Source organism: Tenrec ecaudatus, chromosome 1, assembly GCF_050624435.1.
Source record: "Tenrec ecaudatus isolate mTenEca1 chromosome 1, mTenEca1.hap1, whole genome shotgun sequence".
NCBI lineage: Eukaryota > Metazoa > Chordata > Mammalia > Afrosoricida > Tenrecidae > Tenrec > Tenrec ecaudatus.
In genome coordinates, this window is record NC_134530.1 from 76,683,495 (window position 1) to 76,710,154 (window position 26,660).

The 26,660-nt window shown below is 35.4% G+C and overlaps 1 protein-coding gene across 2 annotated transcripts in view; it reads right to left on the minus strand.

The window, feature by feature from the left end:
• Nucleotides 1–26,660, minus strand: part of EPS15 (epidermal growth factor receptor pathway substrate 15) — a 151,763-nt gene that overhangs the window by 84,101 nt on the left and 41,002 nt on the right. For both annotated transcript variants that reach the window (XM_075555863.1, XM_075555865.1), the window contains exons 3-11: nt 25,156–25,245; nt 24,339–24,386; nt 20,513–20,608; nt 18,671–18,733; nt 17,450–17,575; nt 12,408–12,467; nt 5,660–5,749; nt 4,263–4,408; nt 2,501–2,657 (exon numbers count right to left, since the gene is read on the minus strand). In XM_075555863.1, coding sequence (XP_075411978.1) covers nt 2,501–2,657; nt 4,263–4,408; nt 5,660–5,749; nt 12,408–12,467; nt 17,450–17,575; nt 18,671–18,733; nt 20,513–20,608; nt 24,339–24,386; nt 25,156–25,245 — 876 coding nt within the window. The remainder of the gene's footprint in view (nt 1–2,500; nt 2,658–4,262; nt 4,409–5,659; nt 5,750–12,407; nt 12,468–17,449; nt 17,576–18,670; nt 18,734–20,512; nt 20,609–24,338; nt 24,387–25,155; nt 25,246–26,660) is intronic.

Consider the following 26,660-nt stretch of genomic DNA (forward strand, 5'->3'; position numbering starts at 1 on the left):
TATGAAGGGTAAATTCAGGATATGGAAATGAAAACGTAACATGTCCCCTTCTCTCAAAACATGTTCTCTAGCCTGCTGTATATATTACACGCAAAATTTCACTTTGATGACTTTAGGTAGATCAGTGAGCCTACAAGAGGCAAACTACAACGCACACAAGCACCATGTGATATGTGACAACAGCATGCTGTTTACGTAATTCTTCATCAAATTTGCTACCCAAAAACCTCTATTTCAAAAAGCACCTTGCAAACCAAAAAGCATTAATGCTAAAAAAAGTCATAAAGTAAAGCTCTAACCTTGAGAGAGAGTAGCGTTAAGAAACTGACAGTACAAGAAAGGCGAAAAGCAGAGTGCTGTAGAATGGAAAAAATAGTCCAAACTAGAAAAAACACAGAAAGGAAAGTAACATTCAAAAAAAAAAAAATTAGTCAAGCTGCAAAATATGCAGTTTTTTGAAAAAAACAAAACCAGATATTATCTGAAAGACAAAACAAAGGCAAGTTTTACTATTTAAGGTTAAAATTTTGAGTTAAGAGATAAGAGAACGTGATAAAATCCCATTTAATAAATAACATTGATATCTGGCATAAATAGACAAAGGTGTCCATGGTCTAGTGAACAGACTTCAGACAAATCAACTACATTAAAAACTCTATTTAAAAAAACTCTGTAGATCAGAATACAATTTAACGTGTCTACTACTAATGTGAACAAGCATAATTTGTTTCAGAAATTTCTGCTTTTTCTGTAATTTGTGTTGATGGGGTCTCTGGGTTTTATAACTAAGAAGGCAGAATTTTAAAAGCCTGAAAGGCTGAAACAACTCAACATTCCTTACTGAGATACAGTTACTGCAAAAGACATAAATACAAATTTTGTAACATATTTCTTTCAGGGTAGTATAATTTTCTGCCTTCTCCTCAAATTATGGAACCCACATTCTGCTTGACAGGAAATCTCAAAAATTCACAAAATGTACCTTTTTCCTCTCAAAAGAAAAAAAAAAGATCACAAAACATTCGTTATATTATCTGCAAAGATAGTATATACTTAAATATAAATTATTAAAAATAGCTTTAGATTCTTACTTAGTTTACTTAGAAAAAAATCCCATTTTTATTTTCAGATTTAAGATGGAATTTTAAAAACTTATTTGACACAATTAACACAAAACCTAAGTATTATACTGATATTTTAAAGATGGCCCTCTTCATACTATGTATTTGACAACTTTATTTAACAACCAAGAATTAACCACAAGGATGGACTTTCCCCCTATGGTTGTGCACCAGAGATGAACAGCTAGCTACTGTGCAGCGTGCTCTGGAAGGTGATTACTGCAGATGCAGTCAGGTTAAAACTTGACGCTTTCATTTGATCTCCCTTTTCATCCATTTTTAATTTGTTCTAGGTTTTAATATTTTCTGCTTCTTTCTTTTTGATTGAGGTTTTTCTGTTTTACTTTATTATTTGTTTTGTATTGTTTTTGTATGTTTTTCTGTACAGGAAATCCAAAATAGGTAAGTCTATGGATGGAGCTAGTACCTGGATTAATGGTTTCTTGGGGTACTGTAGGCAAGGTTGGGAAGATATGGGGAATTGATAACAATGAGTACAAGTAGAAAATGTTCTAAATTTGATTGTGGCGATGACTGTACAACTTTTTTTTAATATAATGAACTAGTGAATTGTATGATGAGTTAGATGCCAACAAAACTATTCAAAACAAGACAATGGAATTAATTTATAGGCCACTAGAAACTTAAAGAAGTATTTATTTTCAAAGGCAAAGAGCCACTAAAGTATGAAAGTTCTTTAAAAGTTCCAATGAAGGCTAAGATGTTGTAAATGCACTATATGAAAAAGGATTTCTAGGTGAAAAAGGAAAATCAGGGCACTGGGTGTCTAAAACAATGTAGTTTTGAAATTCTCACTGCTGCCTAGAAATTAAAAATGGATAAAAAGTTGTTTCTGGCTCTCCTGATATGAAGTCCAGTTATATGCTCAGGAATAGCGGTCCATCTGTAGCAAAAACCACAGATTCACCCTCAACAAACAAGTCAGACTTTTTTTTTTTTTTTTGCCCCGTAGGGACTTTTTTGACATGCAATTGACAGTAACCAATCATCCTCAACCTAGATTTTGTTTCCTTAATTTTAGTACTTTTAGTAAGAATGAATCATCACGCAAAAACACAATTTAATTATCATCGCTTTCAGTTAATGTTTACACTGTACTCATTAAAATTAATGGAAAAATCAAGGAGGGGAAAAAAATCAAACCACATTTTTCCAATTTTAAGACCGGAAAATATGATTGCCAGATGTGTAATAAATGGTGGGGTAACAAGCTGCAGCCCAAGGATGTCATTCAAGGCGTTTGAGCATACTTATAGGCGCAAACTAAGTCACACAGTATATTGATAAGTCTGTCCATCTGAATAGCACTTGTACTTCCCTTCCGATAATGCACTTGGGTTTTAAAAAAGCTGTCTTACCTTTTGTAAACTGGCCCTATCTGATGGAGGGATCATCTCAGGGGTAAGACTCTGAGGAGGATCAATGCCCTTTATTAACTTTTGATTGATTAAGTGAAAAGCCAAGGCAAACTGATCCTTTGAAAGCTTCCCACAGTCCTTTGTGTCACATAATGCCCTGTGAAAATAAACAAATGAATAGTATATAAATACCACAGTACCATTCTAAAATTTCAGAGAAAAGCAATTTGATTTTGTCGAATAGTTTTTTTAAATGACCAGTTTAAAAAGAAAAAAACACATCAACTTGTAGCTTGCCCCAAATTCACCCAAACTGGAGAAGACATGAAATGGTGAAAACAGAATACTTCATCTGGTGTTGAGCAGGGAAAACTCCATTCTGGGTTTACTTTGTGCTCTTTTACCCATTTCCAGAATCACTACAGAATAAGAGTTATGGTGAGCCAAAGCAATCTCAACATTCCCTATTCTTAACATTTTCAACATTAAAAGATGTTAGAGATGAAGCTTAAGTCTCAACAAATTTGGCATCACTGTTAGCACTAGAACGATTTTAAGACAAGCAAAAATTTCCATGTCAGCTTGCTTCCTGCAACTCTTGGAGTAGGAGGAGGTACGGATCACCAAGCCAAAGCAGAAACAACAGCTGAAAATGGAGATCACATGTGAGAAGGCAGGAGTCTGGAACACTTTACAAAATCACGAGAAACTGCAAATGTATTCTATTTTCAGTCTCTTCCTTTCTTAATCTCAGCTTTCTGAAGTCCCAATCTGCTTGGCTCACTGAGACCCAATGGGGCTTGATGAAAACACTAGGCATGGACTGTGGGATCAAATATGCCTTGAATTGCAGCTTTTCAACTTAGTTCTTTTCTTGTGACCCTGACCAAAAATTTTAATCAGTCTCAGTTTCCTCCTCTGCAAGTCCAGATGAAAATATCCATTCTGCAGTCACCATGAGAAGTCAATGAACATAAGAGTCTGGGCATAAAACCAAGCTTGTGTCTGCTGCTGTTTATTGAGCATTGTCTTTAGATTTGTATAGGTGGCTCAAGAGTGGCAGCTATTACTATTTATACATATTTAATGTTTATCTCTCTTGGGTTCTTATTCCCAAGAGAATAAGGCAGATCTACTGTCTTTTTCTGTTCTTTTTCTAATTTGCTCTTTCCATGCAGACATTTCCTCTTCTGGTGTTTGTTGCTCCTTGAAAACCACAAGATAACCTCTGGTATAGTTCAGTATACTGACAACAGGCAACAATATATACACATTATCTCATTTAATGGGAAATTCATTAAAGACGCTGAGGTTTGTCTTCTTTAAGGACTAACTAATTGCAATTGCCAAGGTGTAAAAGTATACATATGGAATTATGTAAGTATGCCTTGAAGGTATTGTTTTCTATTTTGTTTACATTTCAGATATTTGGATTCTCTCTTTAAAATGTAAGCTTAAAAAATAAATAAAATGTAAGCTTAATTAAGATAAACAGATGTGACATTGTAACATTGTAATAATAATTAACTGACACTCTTGCCAATATAAAACTTCAGTTGACCCACAGTGTTGCTTTTATCAAGTAAATCATTGGCAAACCTTTGTCAATTATCTAAAAGAAACCTTCACATTTACATTATCAACAAAGAAAAAAATTCTGAAACAAAACTGTTTATTTAGAAATGAGTTTAAAGGAAGGCATAAAGCTCGAATTGAAACAAAATTATACAGTTTAAAAAAATCAATTAAAATATGTTCTTACCAAATATGGGCTAGTAAGGCAGAAGGTAGACCTGTCTTCAGAAAAATTTCACGGACCTCTAATCCAGATACAAATCCATCCATATCTTTATCAGTTTTCATAAAGATTTCATCATATTTAGCTTTTTCTGCAGGGGCTACAACCCACTACAGGAAAGAAAAGAACAAAAAAAATTTTTCTGCTAAATGAAGCAAACCTGGAAATGTTACTCTTTCAATCCATGACAGTATCTAACACAAATTCTAAACAATTATACTCTCCTATCTATAGATTGACACAGTGGCTGCAACTATGGGCTCAGACATAAAAATTCTGAGGGTGGTTCAGCCCTGGCAGAGTTTCGTTCTGTTGTGCATTTGCGACAGCAAAGGGTTGGAAACAGCTCGGTGAACCAAACAACAGCAACATCATCACCGTCTAGGGCAGTGGTTCTCAACCTTCTTCATTGCACGACCCTGTAAAACAGTTCCTCATGTTGTGGTGACCCACCCCCCCAACCATAAAATTATTTTCATGGCTACTTCATCACTGTAATTTTGCTACTGTTATGATTCAGGTGACCCCTGTGAAAGGGTCGTTTGACCCCCAGGTTGAGAACCGCTGATCTACAGCAACAGTATATTACTTCTATACTCCAATCAAAATGCTTTGTGAAGACAAATATGTGTTAGAATTATATTTATAAGATGCCCATTTTACTTTTTTTTAATAATGTGTAAATTGAAACATAGTTAACTCTTGACTTATGAATGCCCACTTTAAGATGGGTAACTGGGAGAGTCAGTATATATAAAATATTGAGATAATCCTTAATCTTAATTTTTTGTAGTTTTGGCTCCCCAAAATTTTGACTATAATCAAGGTGGCCAATTTGTATATGCTATCATTATTTTCTTTTACTCAACTTGGTAAGGCATAGGTAAAACAGAAAAAGCTTGGGGCAATGCAAAGTTAGTAATCTGACTTCAAAGAATCAAGAGTTAATTAGAGATTAAACAAAAACTCTATTAACTGAGCCAAGGCAAACATGCTGTGTTAGCATGAAGCATCCTCCATCCCCAACTTGAGTTCCAGGAAGCTTAAGGCAAAGCCAAAGAACCAATCCATATGGCCTAGGCTAAATACAGGGATATCCATTTTTCTGGGCCATTTTCTCTTAATTAGGCTCAACCAGAAAATGCTGTAAATCTTTAATTGTTCCTTCTTTGTTTATCAAGTAATCAACTATTAAATGTCATGCACTTGGTTAAAAAGAGTAAAATCCTTAAACACTGATAAATCTATACCTGTCTTAAAGGTGCTTTGGTAGGTAAAATGCCTATAGGTGGTAAGGAGTAGTAAGGTTCCTTAGTTGATGCTGAAGAGGGGGTCAACCTCATTGAGCCTGATATACTGACCGTTTTTCTTTTAGAAGGTGGCACCAAGGCTGGAGGCAGGGACATTGGCACAGGTTCCTTCTCCAGTGCGCAGTATACCAAATACATGGCCTTCAAAACAGATGAACGAGGGTCATATACACTACAGCCATGTAATGACATTCACTTATTGCATTTATTATTGTTCAACAACAAAGCATCTTGAGCTGTTCCTAAACATCCTTTTATAGGAAATTAAGCTACAAGGGAAGAAGAGAAAAAGAGGAAAACAAGAGGAGAGGAAAGAAATCAAAGCCAAGAAATTTTTAGGAAGAAAATCTTAAAAAGCAAAAATTTAGTCACCTCCTTCAACTAAAAGGTTTACAGTACCAAAAGCCAACAGCAATCTGGAGGGGGGGGGAAAACAAGAACGAGCCAAAATAATTAATTCTCCTAAGAAATACAAATGACCCATTCTTGACCAAAAATAAATGTTCAACTTCACTCAATAAGAAAATGACAATTTAAAACTACACTGAAAAACCATTTTCCAATTAACTGGAAAAAAATCTAAAGTTTCATAATATACTCTGTCAGCTAAACTATGGGGAAAATGGCAAACTCATACATTGACAGATTCAAAAGCTCAAACTGGTACTGTTCTTGGGAGGGGCAATTGTCAATATCTATTTAGTTACAAATGTATTTCTCCTTTGATTCAACAATCCCACACCTGGGAATTTATCATCAGATTTGCCTATCTACTTATGAAATACTGTATAAACTATTACAGGAAAAAACTGCAGACTTGCTTATATCAGCAGTTAAGTGTCCACTAAGATAAGTCTGTCTATAAAAATTACAAACAAAAACTCCTATCACTGTGAATGAGGGTGAGTTCAGAGTGGGACCCAAAGTCCATCTGTAGACAACTGGACATCCCCTTACAGAAGGGTCGTGGGGAGGAGACAAGCCAGTCAGAGTGCAGTGTAGCAATGATGAAACATACAATTTTCCTCTAGTTCCTAAATGCTTCCTCCTCACCTATCATGATCCCAATTCTATCTCACAAATCTGGCTAGAACAGAGGATGTACACTGGTACAGATAGGAACTGGAAACACAGGGAATCAAGGACAGACGATCCCTTCAGGGCCAGTGCTAAGAGTGGCGACACCAGGAGGGTGGAGGGAAGGTGGGGTAGAGAGAGGGAACCTATTACAAGGATCTACATATAACCTCCTCCCTGGGCGCCGGACAACAGAAAAGTGGGTGAAGGGTGACGTCGGACAGTGCAAGATATGACAAAATAATAATTTATAAATTATCAAGGGTTTATGAGCAAGGGGGAAGCGGGGAAGGAATGGGAAAAATGAGGAGCTGTTGCCAGGGGCTTACATGGAGAGCAAATGTTTGGAGAATGATGAGGGTAACGAATGTACAAATGTGCTTTATACAAAGGATGGATGGATGGATGGATGGTGATAAGAGTTATATGAGCCCCCAAAAATATGATTAAAAAAAAAAGAACACATAGGGCTAAACAAACAAAATTATGGCATATCAGATACTGAAATATTTTTAACCTATATTCACAAGGGCATGCTGTATCTTAATTATGGTATATAACTATCGAAACTCATCAAATTAAATATTTACATTAGAGCCAATTTAGTGTACATTAAGTATTCTTCAATATAGTTGATGATGAAAAAAAGGACCATGGGCTTCCTAAGTGATAAGACATATATAATTTTAAATATTAGTTGGGGCAGAAAAGGTATAATGTGAGACAGAGTATAATGTGCCATCTTTTGTGGTAAGGGAAAAATAACCAATTATATTTATTTATAGTTGAATAATGAAATTCTAAAAGGAAACACAAAGCAAAAAAGTGATTTTTTGCAGTGCAGGAACAAATGGAGCAATTATGGGCAGAGATGGGACTGAGAATTTTCCTTCATTGAATAACATATACAAGTACTATATTGAATTTTTTGGCAATTTAATGTACTACCTATAAAACTTTTAATGAGTATGTAAAGCACTTGCACAAAGTAGGGAAATCTGTATATAGACGTTCGAGGATGAAAAGTTTTCATGACTATCTTCAAGCATATGCAACTACTGACAGTAACTTGGAAATTCTAAAAGGATTCTAGCGTGATCAAAAGAAAACTTCCCTATTTATTATCATTATTGTCTTTCATGGGAAGTGACAAGTCTCCTACAAGAAGTGTGCTTCTAATTCTAAGGTGTGTGGGTTTTAAAATGAATATTTACTGAGCACATAATCTATGTAAGAACTGGTCTATGATTTCCATGCTTTTTATCATTTCACAAATGAAGACATTGAAGCTCACAGATACTAAGTAACTTGACTTATACAACATTCTAAAGAAGTGATAGCAGAGGACTCAAACCAAGGCCTTCTGATTATAAGGTCCTTTTTTTGTTTTTTTTCCCCCCAATTTGGTCAGGTTTACTAGCAGGACACAAGTAATTTTAGCCTGCCCTGCTTCCCTCTGAAAGCAATAAAACTAATCCGTAACCCAATGGTAATCAAATTTTAGCAGGGACTTGGAGGTTTGATAAAGCAGACTGCTGGGCTGCATTCCGAAGAGGAGTGTAGGATGGGAGAGGGAAGTGTCACATGTTACATTTCTAACAAGTTTCCAAGTAATGATGATGCTGTTTGTCCTGGGACCACCCTTACTCCTTTAACCTAAATCAAGAATTGGTCTCCCATTCACTAGCAAATTGGGACAAACTCAATTCCAGTTTTAGAAATGCACAATTTTCTATCTTCAAAAACTTAAAGCTCCAGAAATAAACGATCTGTCTAGCATGTACTTTCAAATGAACTAACACTACGGTATATCTATTATTATTATTATTAGATTGGCAGAGAACTGAGAGAAGTGACTAGTATTCATATTAAAGGTCAGCACTCCTCCTGCTGCAGATGGGACTCATTTCCTGGAAAAATGGACACCAGAAGCAATGTTGGCCATCTGCTACCAAAAGACAACATTTCTGTTGCAAGTTTAAAAAATATATACTGTAATAAGTTTCATGTTGTCTTGAAAGTAGTTTCCCCTCAACAATTCTACAGCCAAAAAATATTTCCAACTAAAAGTTCAACATCTCATTTTTAATACTATAGTGTGTATAATTTTATTTTACTACATTGTAATTTATCATAATCAAAATCTACTCCTGAAAGAAATCCTTACAACAGCCTTACACACTTAAAAATATATATGGCTAGTAACCATTTTTCAACAGAAATGAACATAGCAAATGCACTTTTACAAAGAGCGATGAGAACTTAATTAAGAAGCACTTACACCATATTTTTGATGATCTTAAAGTTGTGGTATCAAAACCAAACTAAGCTTATTCAGTGATAGGAAGAAGGATTTTTATTTTATTGCTACAACCAATTACCAGCAGATGTTCACCCTCTTTGATTTCCAACCCCCACCTACTTTTTCTCTGCTTTTAAGTAGTTCTCAGATTTTTTTCTTCTTTGACATTTTCTTCTTCTTTTTTAAAATCATTTTATTGAGGCTCATACAACTCTTATCACAATCCATACATACAATTGTGTAGAGCACATTTGTACATTCATTGCCCAGTTCTCAGATTTTAGTGGGCATCAGAATCCCCTATAAAGTGTGTTAAAGAGTGCTGGACCCTCACCCAAGACTTTATCAGGAAATTTTCCCTTTCCCATTATTGTTCACACTTAAATTCAGTCTGTTCAGGTTCAGAATTTCTAATTCAATAGGTCTGGGGCCAGATGAGAGAATTTGCATTTCTTATAAGTCCCCAGGTGATACTGCTGTGAAGTTTGAGAATCAGTACTTTTAAGTTTCCAGAGATTTACTTGCTCAATAATCTAGTTAGTAGTTTGAATTTCCAGTTACAATTTTTTCAGTTTCTTAAATATTAAAATGTTCACACTCAAAGGAATAAGAATAATTTTTAAGATCTGCTTTATCTGTGTGCAAATATGCACGCATGTATTCAAACACACACTCCCAGCCTGAGAGACAGAAACATACCCCTCTCTCTCAACAACAAAAACAAATCTTCAATGTGATTATGAATTTTATTTGAAGCACTGAGTTTTAGAGACTATGAAATAGCATTTACATTTGAAAATAAACGAGGATCATTCATTAAAGGTTCACGTGGCAACAGAAGTTATACAAGTTAGACTCCCTAACCAACTTCAACTTTACTCTCATTAACTTAACGTATATACTCAAATATAAGCCAACCCGAATATCAGCTGACCTAATTTTACCACAAAACTGCATAAAAATATACTGAAAAACTCAGCTTATACTTGAATATATACAGTAAGAATTTTTAATTTAAGTCTTAAATATAAAGGTTTAGGCTAATTAGTAATATAAAATAGTTTAAAGAAACTACCTACATACATCAAGAAGGTAGAAAAGCATCAGAGTATAAACTGCAATGGTATAGAAGGATTGGTCATTATGATTAATTCAGTATATTATCTTTACATTTCATTATTTAGTAAAGTAATTAAAAATTTTCAGATCATTGCAATTCTGTAATTGTAAAGAATTTTCTTTAATTACTTCAATTTTCCAGAAAAAGTCAAATAAATTCTTAAAATTCAGTTTTACAGATATGAAGGGGGCCATTTGTGTCACTCAGTGACTCAAGTTTTATTTACATTTGACAAATTGCAAACAAAATCCAAGACTCCAAAGAACGAAAGTAACTGAGCAGAATCTAGAATGTTCTAAATCATCTGAGGCCGGGAGTGAGGGAGAAGGCAAAGAAGTGAAAGTGATCTGGAACTAAAGTACAAGAAATAAAACTAACTTTTGTATTATTATCCAAAAAGACAGACTTCACATAGGTAAAAATTAGAATATGGCTACACAACTTTTCAGGAGAAATACACAGTAACAGAAGAAAATAAAGGTTATAAAAATACAAAAGATTGGAGAAGAAATATCAATATAAAACAAGTAAGAATTGGAAAGGAAAAGCCTTAAGAAATGCACAAGCAGGAAGAGGAAAATCAAAGGGGAGAAGGCAGGGTAAGCTGTTGGGCTGGGGGGCGGGGGGGTCATAAGTAGTTTCAACTGTTGAATACGAAACTGATGAACTGAAATGTGAAACTCACACCTAATTCACAATTTTTAAAATTGCTAATAGAAAGCATTATAACTAATGAAGTTGAAATATAAATTCTAAGGAATACACATAAAGAGAAAGCAAATATGGCAGAATAATTAATAATTATTAAATCTAGAAGATGACATATAGGTTTTACTATTTGAAGAATTAAGTCATAATTTGCCACAAATGTTTATTCCTCTTAAGCTATTTTAAAATAATTTCACTTTTATTAAAAAATTGAGTAAAGTGGCTAGGAAAAGACTTCAGGGCATAAAAGATAAACCATGCTTATTCACTTACCTAAAATATACTACTATTTATCAAATGAAAGCAACACAATTCTCCATCTATACTAACTATATTACTATAAATGCTTCTTTGATTTAAAGTATTTTTCTGTAATATATCTTACCTATGCAAATATTTGTACCAATATTCCTAACACAAAAGCATTTAATCAGACAGTAATATATTGAATGTTTTATCACCCCAACATTTTCAATATACTCCCTTTCCCTATAACATCCACACACATTAACTCAACCTATATATGAAGATATTTGCTGTCAAAACTGTAAAGGAATAATATTCTCTGCCATTTCCCAATGAACACCTGAACTCAAATGAAAAAATTAGAGGTTGTGATCTTGAATGCAATCACTAAATTTCCCTTTCCACAGATATTCTCTAAAGTATGGTAACAGCCTGCAATCTTCATTTGGTTCTTCTGGGAAGTAAATAGAATACATTTATGAAAGGAAGAAAAAAAAAGTAAAGACAAGGACAAACTGACATACCATCAATCAACTTGACAGAGATCTAATATCTATATGACACTCTGTTGAACTGTAGTGCCTTATATGTGCCTACGATCCTGGAAGTTGCCATAGATATTTGAAATGCTAGCAGTATCACCCATAGTAGTTATTTTACTAAATAAAATGAAAATCTGAACAGATTACCATATATACTTGAGTATATAAGGCGACCTGAGTATCAGCTGAGGCACCTAATTTTACCACAAAAACTGCATTTAAAATGTGCTTTAAAAAGTCAGTTTATATACGAGTATATGTTTAATTTCCAATTAAGAGATTTAATGATTTGCCATTGTCAATTAAAAGCAGTGCTTTATCTCAGCTTTAAAGAAGAAATAAATCCAAGACTATTTGGAATTAGCTAGCCAGTTGCTATGGATATCTAATTGCTATGGACAAGATATTAAAACCTCTCTACCTTTATAAAGTGAAACAGAAGTGCTATTCATGTTTTCTTTTAATGAAATAAGCGTGCAAATGTTGGGGTATATTTGAAATAAGATTACTCTACTGCACAAACAGGTCCTAAAATGCTTGGTCCAAGTTGGAATACAAAAAATAATACCACTCAGTATCTTTACAGAGCACGATTCAAAGCCTGTATTCCCTATGAACCTTAAACTCAAATAAAATGAAGATGTAGAAAACACACACTTTCTATTATCAATTTGTTTTAGAAAGTATTCCTACCAAAAATCTCATGCAAATATAGTTTTCATTTAAGGATGACTAGCAAGGGGAAATTTTTACTTGTGAAACACATAAAGCTAAGATTATAAGAGCATTAATTAGATTACTTACAACTGCAAACTCATCTCTGTCGAGCATCCCATCATGGTCAATATCACTCAACTCCCAAACCTTAAAAAAGAAAAGTTAAGAATTGAGAAAAAGTGTTGTATTTTCATTCAATGTGCTACCTGTAAACACCAAATACATACGTGTGTGTGTACACCACGTAACACTGATTAGTCTATTTCTTTGAAAAAAATCTAATTATATTGACCATTCTCTTATTGCTTTTGTTATTGAAAGAACCAATATTTTTTTAATCATTTTATTAGGGGCTCATACAACTCTTATCACAATCCATGCATCTATCAATTGTGTAAAGCATATCTGTACATTCATTGCCCTCATCATTCTCAAAACATTTACTCTCCACCTGAGCCCCTGGCACCAGGTCTTCTTCCCTTCCTCCTCTCCCCGCTCCCCACTTCCTCATAAACCCTTGATAATTTATAAATTATTATTTTGTCATATCTTGCCCTGTCCAATGTCTCCCTTCACCCACTTTTCTGTTGTCCATCCCCCAGGGAGGAGGTCACCTGTAGATCCTTGTAATCAGTTCCCTCTTTCCAAAACAGTCTCCCTATGCCCTCCCAGTATCGCCACTCACACTCCTGGTCCTGAAGGTATCACTTGCCCTGGATTCCCTGTGCCTCCAACTCCTATCTGCACAAGTGTACATCCTCTGGTCGAGCCAGACTTGAAAGGTAGAATTCGGATCATGATAGTGGCGGCAGGGAGGAAGCATTTAGGAACTAGGGGAAAGTTCTTAATGTCAATTTTTTAATGTCAATTTTTTAAGTAAAATTCTTTTTTTAATTTAAAGAAAATACCATTTTGTTTCTCTCAAGAAAACAACTATTTACATAATACTTAAAAACTATAACCTTTCAAAAATACTATCTCAATTTACAGAACAACTCCATGGGTTATTAAATGCCTTGTTTTAAGTACCAGGCAGTATAACTTATCCAGCATCATGAAACGATTATTAAATAAAAGAATCAGACCCATGGCCCTACACGTGACACCACTTGAGACACAGTGGGGGATGTGTGACTAAGCTGACCCCACCACACTGAGGCAAACACTGGGGGTGTGCAATGGAGCAGTGGGGGAAGCAGAGCAAGGAGATCCCGAGGGAGTATGAAGGATGGACTTTGGGGCCAGGACCTGGCACCCCACAAGACTCATCTGGAAAACACTCCTAAGGGCCAACAAACAGACCTTGAACTACTAACAGAATTTTTTTTGTTGTTGTTGTCTTTGTTTTTTCTTTTCTCTTGTAAATTTTGTATGTCAGTGGCTTTTTTGTCTGTCAGTGTGTCGGTGTTGCTGCTGTCGATGCCATGTTCATATGTGCCACTTGGGTGCTGTCAAAGCCATCCGCATTTGTATTCACATATTAGTATAACTGCAGGTCCACCTAGATAAGATAGGCTGGACAAACAATGTGAGAAGAAAATAACGGGACCAACGGTCCTGGAAGGACATGAGAGTGTGGGAAGTAGGGGAAGGGATGAGGTGTTGGCCAACACAGGGACAAGGGAAAAACAAGTGGTTCAAAACCAGTGCCAGGGAGGTGAGGGGAGGAATGGTAGGGAGTGACCAAGGGCAAGGTAACTAAGAGGAATTACTGAAACCAGAACGAAAGCTGAACATGGTAGTGGGACAGGAGGAAAGCGTAAGGAAATAGAGGAAAGGAGTAGGAAGCAAAGGGCATACACAGCAGCCTAAACACAAACATGTACATATGTAAATATACTTATGATTATGGGGGAAATAGACCTAGGTGCATATATTTATAGGTTCAGTAGTAGGGTACCAGGTGGACATTGGGCCTCCTCATGCATACTCCCTCAATACAATAGCACCTTGCCCAGCTAAACGGTCATTCCATGATACCCACCTTCCCGATATGATCACTGAAGACAGACGTGTGTGTAAGCAAACGTGGTGAAGAAAGCTGATAGTGCCAGGCTATCAAAAAGATATAGTGTCTGGGGTCTTAAAGGCAAACAAGCGACCATATAGCTCAGAAGCAAAAAAAGCCCACAGAGAAGAAGCACACAGCCTAAATGAATACAAGGTATTGAAAGGACCAGGTAGCAGACACCAAAGAACAAAAACCATCATTGTGTGATCACCTTCCTCACATAAACGCTGAAGATGAATGTGTGCACAAATAAGTGTGGTGAAGAAGGCTGATGGTGCCTGGCTATTGAGAGATATAGTGTCTGGGGACTTAAAGGTTTAAAAGTAAACAAGCGGCCATCTAGCCCAGAAGCAACAAAGCCCACATGGAAGCAGCACATCAACATGTGTGATCACAAAGGGCCGAGGGGACAAGGTTTCAAACAACAAAGGCGGGGGGTGGGGGGGCGGCAAAAAAATCACGTCACCGTGAATGAGGGGAGTGCGTGATGAGGACCCAATGCCTATCTGTAGACAGCTGGACATCCCTTGCAGAGGGGTAGCGGGGAGGAGATGAGCTACTCAGGGTTCATTGTAGCAACAATTAAACTCAAAACCTTCCTCTAGTTCTTGAACGCTTCCTCCCCCCCAATATCATGATCCCAATTCTACCTTGCGGACCTGGTTAGACCAGAGGATGCACTGCGGTGCGGTAGAGATCTAGAAACACAGGGAATCTAGGACGGATGAACCCCTCAGGACCAGTGGTGAGACTGGTGACACCAGGAGGGAAGGGGGTGTAGAAAGGGAGAACCGATCTCGGGGATCTACATGTAACCTCCTCTCTAGGGGATATACAACAGGAATGTGGGTGAAGGGGAGACACAGGGCAGTGTAAGATAAAATAATAATTTATAAACTACTAAGGGTTCATGAGGGAGGGGGGACCAGGGAGGGAGGGGGAGAGAAAAAAAGGAAAATGAACTGATTCCAGGAACCCAAGTGGAAGGCGAATTTTGAGAATGACGAGGGCAATGAATGTATAAGTGTGCTTTATGTGATAAGAGTTGTATGAGCCCCAATAAAATGATTTATTAAAATAAATAAAGACAAAAATAATAGAATCAATCTTCAATATGAAGATTTTCAATCAAACCCATTATTGTTTCCCCTATATTGGGACTTTCTAATGAATTAAAAGATATATGTGAATTAATTTTATTAATAATTTACCAACTAATGTTGAGAGGGCTTACAAAGAAAAATATAAAACATTAAAGGCCCCAGTAGACTTGGTCAACTCCAGAAAAATAAATTTATTTAGATATATATATTTGTTTATAGGTTAAAAAGAAGATATTTAAGTCACAAATTTTTATTTGGTGCAAGAATGTGTACTGGGTGAGAGAGAGGATGGAGGTAAGAAAGTGTGTTTAATTTAATCTAAATGCAATGGAAGTTATTAAAGAATTAATATTAGTCAAAACATGACAGAATCATATTTGTATTTTAGAAATGTTCTCAAAAAGAAATATATGGGTAGCAACATTATAAAGCAGATTTTAAGTCAATATTGAACACATATTCTACACAACAGCACTAATTCAGTAGTAATAGTACGTTATTGGTGGTGGAGGTTGACTGTGATATTGGTGGTTATATTGTCACAACCACCACCATGTTATCTAAAGTATGTACCAAGCACCATATTAGATACTTTATATACATTTATCAATTTAATCCTATAACCCTATAAATGGGGAATTATTATGCCAATTTTAAAATTCAGAAAACTAAGGCATGGCTTTCTCATGCTTTTACTGAAGTTACAGAGCTAAAAGATGGTGTAATCAAGATTTGGTTCCACGTGGTTTGAGGAGGAGAATTAAGAAAGAGCTGGAGTTGTTAAAGTATAAGGCTTGACGTATTAAAGGGGGAATGCAGAAATGTCACTATGGATACAGTATAATAGAGTGGCTGGTAATAGGAAGAGCACAGCTGAGGTTGGGGACCATGAGTTTATAATAGCATAAATCCTCTTAGATCTTCTTAGCAGACCACAGAGAACACAGATAATTTACCTTTATGAAAATTTGGAATTTTACCATGTGGGAAAGCTGAAAATCTAACATTGTAAACAAAGCTAAGAATATGGTCACAAAACTGTGTGCCCCAAATCCAAAATGAATAAAGAATAAAGTCAATTCAAAAGAAAGGTAAAATGTATGATGACCTTAGATTAAAAAATATTAACAAAGTCAAAAGAATTAAAGTCTTACAAATATCAGGGACAGAGAGACCTGGAAAAACAAATATTTCTAATACAAACCATTATTCTAGTATAAAGTGTTATTTCAGAGATGAAACTATTCCTATGACCATGCTCATGATACAGCCAAGGAGTGTCATATGTAAAATACTGAGGGTCTCTAGAAATGAAATACAGGAAGAAATTGAGAGGTCAGAGGACTAGATGTACAATAATAATTTAAAAGGACCTACTTAGGAGGCTTAAGAAGCCCTGAAAGTCTAGTGGTTACTAGTGGGACTGCTGACTACAGTTCAAAACCACCAGCTGCTGCTCACAAGAAAAGACAGGGCTTTCTACTCCCTTAAGAGTTTCAGTCTCTGAAACTCATGGGAACAGTTCTGTCCTATAGGCTTGCTATGAGTCAGCATAGACTCAATGGCAGGGAGTTTGGTTTCTTTTTAGGGGACTAACATATACAGCTAGAAAGAGCCCTGGTGGGACTATGATTAAAGAGGTCAGATACCAACCAAACAGTTGGTGGTTCAAACCCATCAGCAGTTCCACAGGAGAGCAATGTAGGAGGCTGCTTCTGTAAAGATTTATGGCCTTGAGAAGTCTAAGACACAGTTGTTCTCTGTTCTTTGGGGCCATATGAGTGAAGTTTTAGTTTATATATTGCTAATTCTAAAAGCTTTTATTTTAGAGGGAATAAGACCATCTAGAAATAAACTGAAAATAATTTTATGTATTAAATCAGAACAGAAAATTCTGAAATAATATAACTTCAAAGAAAGACCTGCATATTTAATGACCTATATAAGAATGTATAAATGTTCCTGGAAAATATTAAATAGATAAAAATTATATTTAGAATTTAATAATATCTTACTCTTCCAAGGATATCCACAGGTAACTTAGAGTTGAGCAGCACTGGCTTTACTTTGTCCCCAGAAAGAAATCCATTCACTGGGCTTAAACTATCAAAGATAGCATCATATTTGGCCTTATCTTCAGACTACAAAATAAAAAATGTCAGAAGTCATATAATGGTGAAAAGGATTGATATATACCTACAAAAATCTAGTTTCCAAAGAACAACTTAATTTATCATTTCAATATTTATTTATCATTTTTCACTTTGATCAAATTCTATTGGTTTCAAAGTAACTTGACTTAAAAATTCCATATCCTCTTCCTTTTGTAGCTGGGACACTATCTTTGCACCCTAGCATTACTTTAAAATGAAAAAAGTTCAGTTACTACTCCTAGTCAACACTTTTAAGCCCTCAGCAGGGCTTTAACTTTTAATACGAAGTGAGTTAGTATGACTTATTTTATATAATTTTCTAAACATGGTATTAGACACATGTTTCAAATTCAAACACATAAATTGAAAAACACAATTATTGACATGGGAATGAACATCAAGATCACTGTACTTTTCCCAAAGAAAAATTTATTTTCTGTGTTAATAATAAGATTTCTCCTAAAATCCTAAAAATTAACTTATAAAACATCAAAAACAACCATTAATGATTTACCTAGTTAAGGTCAAATCCCTACCAATTTACATTTTAAATTAGTCCAGTAGCATACACAGGCACACAAACCAAAAAAGGTTTTTAAGAAAAAAATGGACACATTTATTGAGTCATTCGATCTGTTATATCCTAGTATTATTTTAAAATTACAACCTTTAAAATAATTAGAACTAGTGCAATGCCTCCAAATTACTGTAATATAAAAGACCCATCTCACAAATACTTCCATAAAGAATGTTTGCTGTAATAGCTATGCAGATCTTCAAGCAGAAAATAGTACCAGTAGGGTAAACTACATAGTCATGAAATTATTTAGTTAATACAAGATTATGACATAATCATTTTTATTTTATAACATAGTAACACTGAAACTAACGAACTGCCACAAAATTATAAACAAAGCTGAAAGATTCTTCTCAAGAACCCTGGTACTAGTATTTCCCCTACTGTACTTGAACATTCCTATGAAAGTCTAGGGGTTAATGGCAATATACTCAGAGGTAAGGCAAAATATACATGTGGGCAGGAAGACAAAGAGGGAGAAAAAAATAATTACAAAGCTTACTTACTTTTACAGCCCATGGGAGTTCTGCAGAAGTTGCGCTGATTAGCAAAGGACTACTGGTATCATGCTAAAAAGGAAAACACATAAAGGACTGAAATTCTCACATCAATAAGCAAAAAAGAAAAATGGTTGATTTAAATATATTTATAAAAAATGTTGGGTCTCAACCACGAGAGGGCACTAATTTACATTATAACTTAAAAAAAATCATTCTATTGGGAGTTCTTACAGATATTTTAATAATCCATAATTCAATTAGATAAAGCATAATTATACAAATGCTACCACCATCAGTTTCAAAACAAACATTTTCTTTCTTCTTGAACTCTCTGAATATTAGCTCCCCCTTGTCTCCTTCCTCTCCTACCTTAGCCCCAGGAACCCTTATTATTTATTTATTAAGTCGTAATGTCACACCACCCAATGTATCTGTTCACCTACAATTCTGTTATTCGTCCCCTCCTACTTCCCTTTTAGAAAAAAATTACTCAGCGCCTCCCTGGCAATTAAAAACTTTTGTACAATAATCTAGGATAAAGGATAGGTATCTGCTTTTTCAGCCCACCAAGATCATGCCGGGACCTCTGGGGATGGTATTGCCCACTGAACTACACACACAGTTCAATACCTTTTTTAAAATAATTTAAAGTATTTCAGAGATCGTCACATATAATCACATAAAAGTTTCAGCTAGAGGTCCCTTGTGGCTTGAGCCAATGGTTTAAGCTCCACTGGCCTATAAGTTAGCAGTTCAAACCCAGCCAGCAGTGTCATGAATGAAAAGAGCCCTAGCATTACTTGTTCAACTGCAAAGTCAGTAGTTTGAAGCCACCAGCTGCTCTGCAGGATAAAAATGAGGCCGTTTGCTCCTGTAAAAATTTAGTCTCAGAAACCTGGGAGCAGTTCTACTTTGTCCAACAGTGGTTCTCAATCTTCCTAATGCCATGGCCCTTTTCCCTTGTGTTGTGGTGACCCCCCATCCATAAAATTTTTGTTGCTATTTCACAACTGTAATTTTGCTACTGTTAGTAGGCGACACCTGCAAAAGGGTCATTCAAACCCCAAAGGGGTCGTGGACCCACAGGTTGAAAACTGCTGTCCTACAGGGTCATTATGAGTAGTAACCAACTTGATTGCAATGAAAAGGATACATACATGCACATGAACACAGATGTGAGCGTTTCAAATTTTTTATATTCCCTTTTCCAGGATATTTTTGAAACTCTGATAAGTGGTGTGTGTGTGTTTGAATACAAACAAAAGAATCCTCAAACAAAACTCAAGTGCTTTCAAATCAATTCTGACTCATACCAAATCTACAGGGCAAAGCAGAGGTGTCTCTCTGGGTTTTTGAGGCTATAAATCTTTATAAAAGCAGAAAACCTCATCTTTCTCCATGGCATGGCTGGTGGTTTAGAACTGTAGACCTTGTGGTTAGCAGTCTAATGTGTAACCCACGACACCACCTGGGTTCCTTAAAGAACTACTATGTAGTTATATAAAAGAATGAGGAAGCTTTCATGTAATGATATCTAAAGATCGCTAAAATACATTGTTATTTTTGTTATCGAACTATGTGTCTAGTAATGCTACAAGTAATATAAAATGAGGAAATCTGTATTTCCTTATACAAAGGTGCTTCAAAAATTTGTTTAAAAATTTCATCATCTTTAAATTTCATCCTCTTTGGAAGGATATACAGTGGTGACCATTGAGAACGAAAGCAGGTTAAGCAATAGGAAATGCAAGAGAATTTGATATCAAATTTTTAAGTGTCAAACCATATAATATCCTTTTTTGGGGGGGTAATATCCTTTAAAAAAATTTAAAAACAAGTGTATCTTACAAATCTTGGTGGAGGAACCGCCAGGTTCAAGCTACTCAGTGAAACATCCAATCCATTTTGGGCACATGCCACCAGACGCAAAGCAACAAAGAATTCCTGAAGGGGAAAGGTGTAAATGTTAAGAATATAAACATGAATGGATGTATCTATGCATACAAACACACATACACAATATGTAGATATAAACAAAAGGGCTTCAGAAAGTTCATAGGAAAATGGAATTAAAAATATGGAATTTTTCTACAAACTTTTTGAAGCACCCTCGTGTGTATATGTATAATATATATGCACATAATATATATCATAGATACACACATTAAGTACATGCATACATATACACATAACCATATGCACACACATGCTTACCGTGTGAATATATAAACCCATGCACAATTATTACAGATTTCTTATTAGCAATAAATATAACAAAACATTTGCTTGCTTTAAAATTAAGAAAAGAACTACATGCAAAGATGCTAACATTATAAAAGCAACGAAATATTAATATAATGGGATATACTTAAATTGTGATAGATGTAAAGTGTCTATTATACAGAATTAATAATCATGCTCATAAGAATACTTAATGTGAAGGAAAACATCATTTAAGTAAGAAAAAAATGAAAAATTCTTAAAGGAAATCATATCTAAACATTATCAAAAGTCATAAGAGTTGTATGAATCCCTAATAAAATGTTTTAAAAAAAAAAAAGATCTTTTAGACCAATAAAAAAAAAGTCATCTCTGGATTGTGAGATTGTAAATTCTGAAACTAGGTCAGTTATTTTACTGACTCAATCATTGGCATTCAAGAATAGCTACACAGGATACTTGTGCATCTAAAACACTTACATAACTGCTTGACTTCACAATATTTATAACTCTTCCCAAAAGGTCTTTAGATTTGTGACATTAAAGTCTTAGTCCAAAACCTACATACAAGAGGGCTTCAAATTGTTCCTGGGAGATTTTAATTAAAAGATAATGAAATTTTTCCACAAACATTTAAAATTCCCATGTACATACATAAAAACAAAGACAGGGAAACAAATGGTTTTCGACTGTTTTTGCAGTTAATTAAGATCTTGGAATAGAAATGACATCAAAGTCTTTACTTCATTTTTTAACCTATTCTTATCATCTTGCCTACTGCTTGCTTACCACAATTCAAGACTTCACAAACAAATTTCTTGAAAAAAAACCCTGCTTATTTCAAGATCTCCCATCTCTTTATATTTACTCCACAAGCCACCATGCAACCTGACTCAAACCTCCATTATAAGCTAGAAAAACTGCCTAAATTACAAATAACCTCTTATCTACCAAATACAAGGGTAAGTTAAAAAGTCCTGCCACGAAGGTTCCAGTTCAAACATCTGTGGATGGCTAGAAACAAACCTCAGCAATCCATCTGTCTTAATCTCATGAGGGTGCCTTCAAGCAAAGCGTTCTATCACAACAGTGGCTGCCAAGGGAATCTGCTGGGTCACTTAAACTCAAAGCAGAGACGTCAGCTCAGAGGTCCCAGCAATTGTTTTTTGGGATTCCCGAGGGGTAATCTCAATAGTCTTTTTTTTTTTTTCTCAAAAGACACAGAATTTTCGCTAACAGACACAGGATTAAGAAGAAGTTTTAAGAAAACAGAACTGCACTGGTAAGGGAAAGTTACACTAAGATTTGTTTTTCCTACCCTAACAAATACACCTGTTCATTTGTTAAGGGTAGTACGGACTGTCCTACAGAATTCCATTAGGAAACCTGACTTCTTAAACCCCCAGTCTTGCTGTTGCCTCTTCTGACTTTTTTCCCCCCTCAAAAATCAAAGAACCAAAGGAACATGATTTGATTCCCTTGTGAATGTCAGCACTTTAGTTCAAAATTAGAACTAAATCTAAAACTGATTTAGAATTCTTTGATTCTAAATAAAAGAATGTAGAACCCTTTGGAGGAAGGATTAGAGATACGAAAACGCCACCTAAGAGTGCACACCCCTAGATGAAGGACATGTCAAAGGGGGAAAAAAGCTTCATATATTGATACTTTTATTTAATAAAGGTTTCTATATTTTTGTGGCAATAGTTTTAGACTTACCCTCATACACTGACCTCATGAAAACAAGAAAGCCTCTTCCGGCTTGTTCTCCTGGCACTATGATTCACCCTGAAACTCTCTTCCACCAAAAGAGCTTCAAAAAGCACTTTGAGTTTTCTGCTGACCTTGCTAGTTCCCACTGCTGAATCCAATGCTCCTCTAGTCTTTAAATGGTGGTACTGTGAGCATTTCAATATTGACCTACCTTCTCTCATTCTTTGTGAGATTCAATTGTTCTTAGGTAATCAGATCCATTCACACAGTATAGATGGGCTAACATGAAATAGTCCTTCATTAAATTCTAGTTCTGTTACTTAAAGTTGGGAGGCCACAAGCAAGTTACATAAAACCCTTGTATAAAAAGGTGGGCTACTGCCTTGCAATGAATTATGAGCAACGCAGTAAGAACTAAAGAAGGAAAGGACCTAGTGCTATTTTGATACATAAAAATTCAATGAGGATTGGTTTGTTTTTCTTTCAAATGTTAATTACAAATCTATATGCCTCCTGTTTAAACATTTAAGTATAACCCATTAATTCAGCCACCTAGATGTAACAAAGACAAATGAACTCTAACCGATAGTGCAGGAATATCACTGCACATAGTGCAGAGAATGTATTATACTATAAGCTCACGTGTAGAGGCAACCTCTGTTAGGTTCACTTCTGAATTCCCAAAGCCTGGCTCACAACAGGTACTCAACAGTAGGAATTCAACAATAGGAATTCAACAAAGATTGCTAAATGAATGGATAGCACCCCGGGTGCTTGCATGAATTTTATCTTCCTATGTCTCCATGTACCCAACTGGCCTTTTTGCTCAGGGTAACAATGGAGAGGACAATCTGGCCCTAAAATCTCAATGAAAAGAATGAGTACTCTGACTACCTCATCCAATCTTTCCCATCTTGCTTTTAAGTTTAATATGGGCTTTCACTATTTCTCTAGGGCAAGATTAGATTTAAGCCATAAAATGATTTGTAAATCAGCATATAGTAACTTTGAATCCATTCTGAAGAACTCTGAAATCCACCTCTAAGATGGATTTCAAAGTACTTATCAGGTGCTAAAATCCCATAGCCATAACCACTGGCATGTAATTCTGATCTGATTCACTTCTGACTTGTAAATAATTTTGTGGTTTATATGTCAGAATAAGATGTACTCTGCTCTGATTGGCCATGAGCGTCCTAGCAAATATCCTGGGCAGTATCATTTTGCTATTGTTGTTAGGTGCCATTGAGTCAGTTCCGACTCTCTGAACCACAGAACAAGCCCCATCCTGGGCCATCTTCACAACTGTTCTTTCTGTTTGAGCCCACTCTTACAACCAGTGTGTCAATCCATCATCAAGAGCCTTCCTCTTTTCCACTGCCCTTCTCCATAGATGGGTCTTTCCTGACATGTCCAAAGGACTAAATAAATCCACAGTTACTTATAAACGTGTACATTGAAGAATCCTAATTAATAAGATACAAAGAGCAAAACCTCTCTGAAAATAATAAACCCCAGGAAAATAATGTCACCAGACTAACACTAACTTTTGGGAGTTACATTGATATCTGGTGATTGGAAATACTTTTATTTGGTTCTAACACTTGCCCTCGTAAAATTCTAGAATTGGCACAAACATATCATTCTTAACTTAAAAATATGCCATCGTTCCCCCCCCCCCCTTGACTATTTTCTATTTTGAATCACTCAAAAATTTTGTGTGTGAATTTCAGAATCTTACTTGCTTGTTCAGGATACCTTTGCCATCTGTGTCAGCTAAATCCCAAATCTAAAATTGGAACAACAATGAAAAAGATTATTAATCTATATTTTAACAAAAATCATTTAAAGTTTATTTAGTACCATGGTCCAATGAGGTTAAATGATCACTCAACGACATCCAAAGTTTCAAGCAAAGAAGTGACACCATCTTCTAACTTCTAGTGTAATGCCGTTTTCTACAAGCCCAGGCTCTAATCTTGAGTTCAAATCTCTTTCTATTAGAAAATACTATCCTGACTTTAGATCCTTATCAAGATGATATTGTGACCTATGGGAAAGTATGAGTGGTTAATGTTCAATTGTGAATAATGGAAGTAGTACTATTAATTATTTTCCAAGTTTTTGAACATATTATCAATATCATGTGTAAGGATCAAGCCAAGAGGGGCTTTCCACCTCTACATGCTCTTTTCACAGCTGCTCTCCCCCACTGTGCTTTCCACACATTGAAAACAATTAAAGACAGTTATAACAGAGGAAGTAGGGGTAGGGCCAACTCTTTCTGAGTGGGTGGCAAGGTTACCAGTCAGCACTATTTCTCCTCATAATACTTAAGTGCACTACTTCCTCATTTCATCCTACGAAACAGTAATTTGTTTCCAAAAAAATCTGAAAATCACTTATTTTTCAAGAGGATAAATCACTATACCACAAATTCCCTCCACCCTCTTACTGCAAACTTCTAGTTTTTTTTATGGCATCTTTGTGATTTTCCATTCGGTTCATTTAAAGCATGAAACAGTCACTGTAATCTTGTTATAATATGCAAATTCTACCTTTCCAAGTATCAAATCTGGAAGTCCTGATTTTTTCAGAAAAGCAGCAGCATCGGAAGCAAGCACCCTTCCAGTATTGCCCGTATCAACCTGAAAAGACAGAAACTGTAGATTGAAAACAAGCACAAAGGGAAAATTATCATTATTTATTTGCTTAATTCCCTATCATTTGGGAACTGGATTTTCCAATAAAAGGGAATCCTCTGACAAATAAAGGTCAAGGAATACATGTAAAGTTTTCAGAATAGAGTAAGATCTAGACAGCACTGGCAATTTACAAAACATGTTTTATCATGTGATTATACAAATGAGAAAACTAGAACTCAGAGAAGTAAAACAAACTAGTAAAGAAAGAGAAACAGTTACACATTAACTGACACCAAATATTTTATTCTTGTCATTTAAATCCAATCAACTTAAGAGGTATATGGGGGGAGAAGAGCATTTCCTGGTGACAATTTTTGACAAATGAGAACTGTATGTTATCTGCCCCTCCAGACATCTTTAAATCATTAACTTCTCCTTTTATACTTGCTCTTAAGAGTTGAAGCACTTTAAAATAAGGCAAAGCAGTATTAGCTCTAAAACTTAAAAAATTTTTAAAACTCAGTTTCTAAAGCATATTAAAGGAAACATCATTTTCACTGATAGGGACTTTCCTTTTAAGACAGAATGAGGTCACCAAGAACTGAAATGTAAGTGAAATTTTACATACTCCAGAAATAAGCAATAGAAACAAAAACAAAAAAGAGCTTCAAATTTTAAAAATGGGTCTTAGACACCTTCTTTGCTATGTCACCAGAACTGGATGGTTTCTGGCTGTCATTACTTATATTTTGATCAAAAATTCTATCATTGAATTATGATCCAAGGACAGAGGATACAGAATAGAACTTTAAATTCTTAGGTTATCCAGGCTTTCTGGAGCCAGGGAGCCTAGACGAACCTTTGAAACTACTACCCCGAGATAATCTTTACATCTTAAACCAAAAACATACTCTGAAGTCTTCTTAAACCCAAATAAAACCAGCTTAATGAGCAAAAACTGTCTGCTTTGAGCATTAAGCTCTTTTAGAACTTTCTGTTTGGGCTCAAAGTGCCAACAACCACCGGAAAGATTAAATAGGACACTTAAGAAATAGTGAGTTTTTGTAATGGGGAGGAAGAACTCAGAAAAGAAGGGTGAGAATTCTTCTACAGCAGAAGAATCAACCAACACCATATGTAGAGAAGGTTAAGGTGGTAGATGTTTGCTGCATATATTCACAACAACAAAAAACTTAAGTTGAATCAAAAAACGGTGCTGGTAAGAGAAGTTACTATAAATATATACAAAGCATTCCAGACAGGCCAACCCCAGCAAAGAAGCAAAAAAGAGAAGCCTTTTATTTTTTCAAGTGCTAAAACATGGGAGAAATGAGACACACAGCAAAAGCAGACTTCCCTAATCCTTCAAATTTGAGGCAGCAGCATAAAGTATAGAAAAGTTGGGAAACTTACCTCTA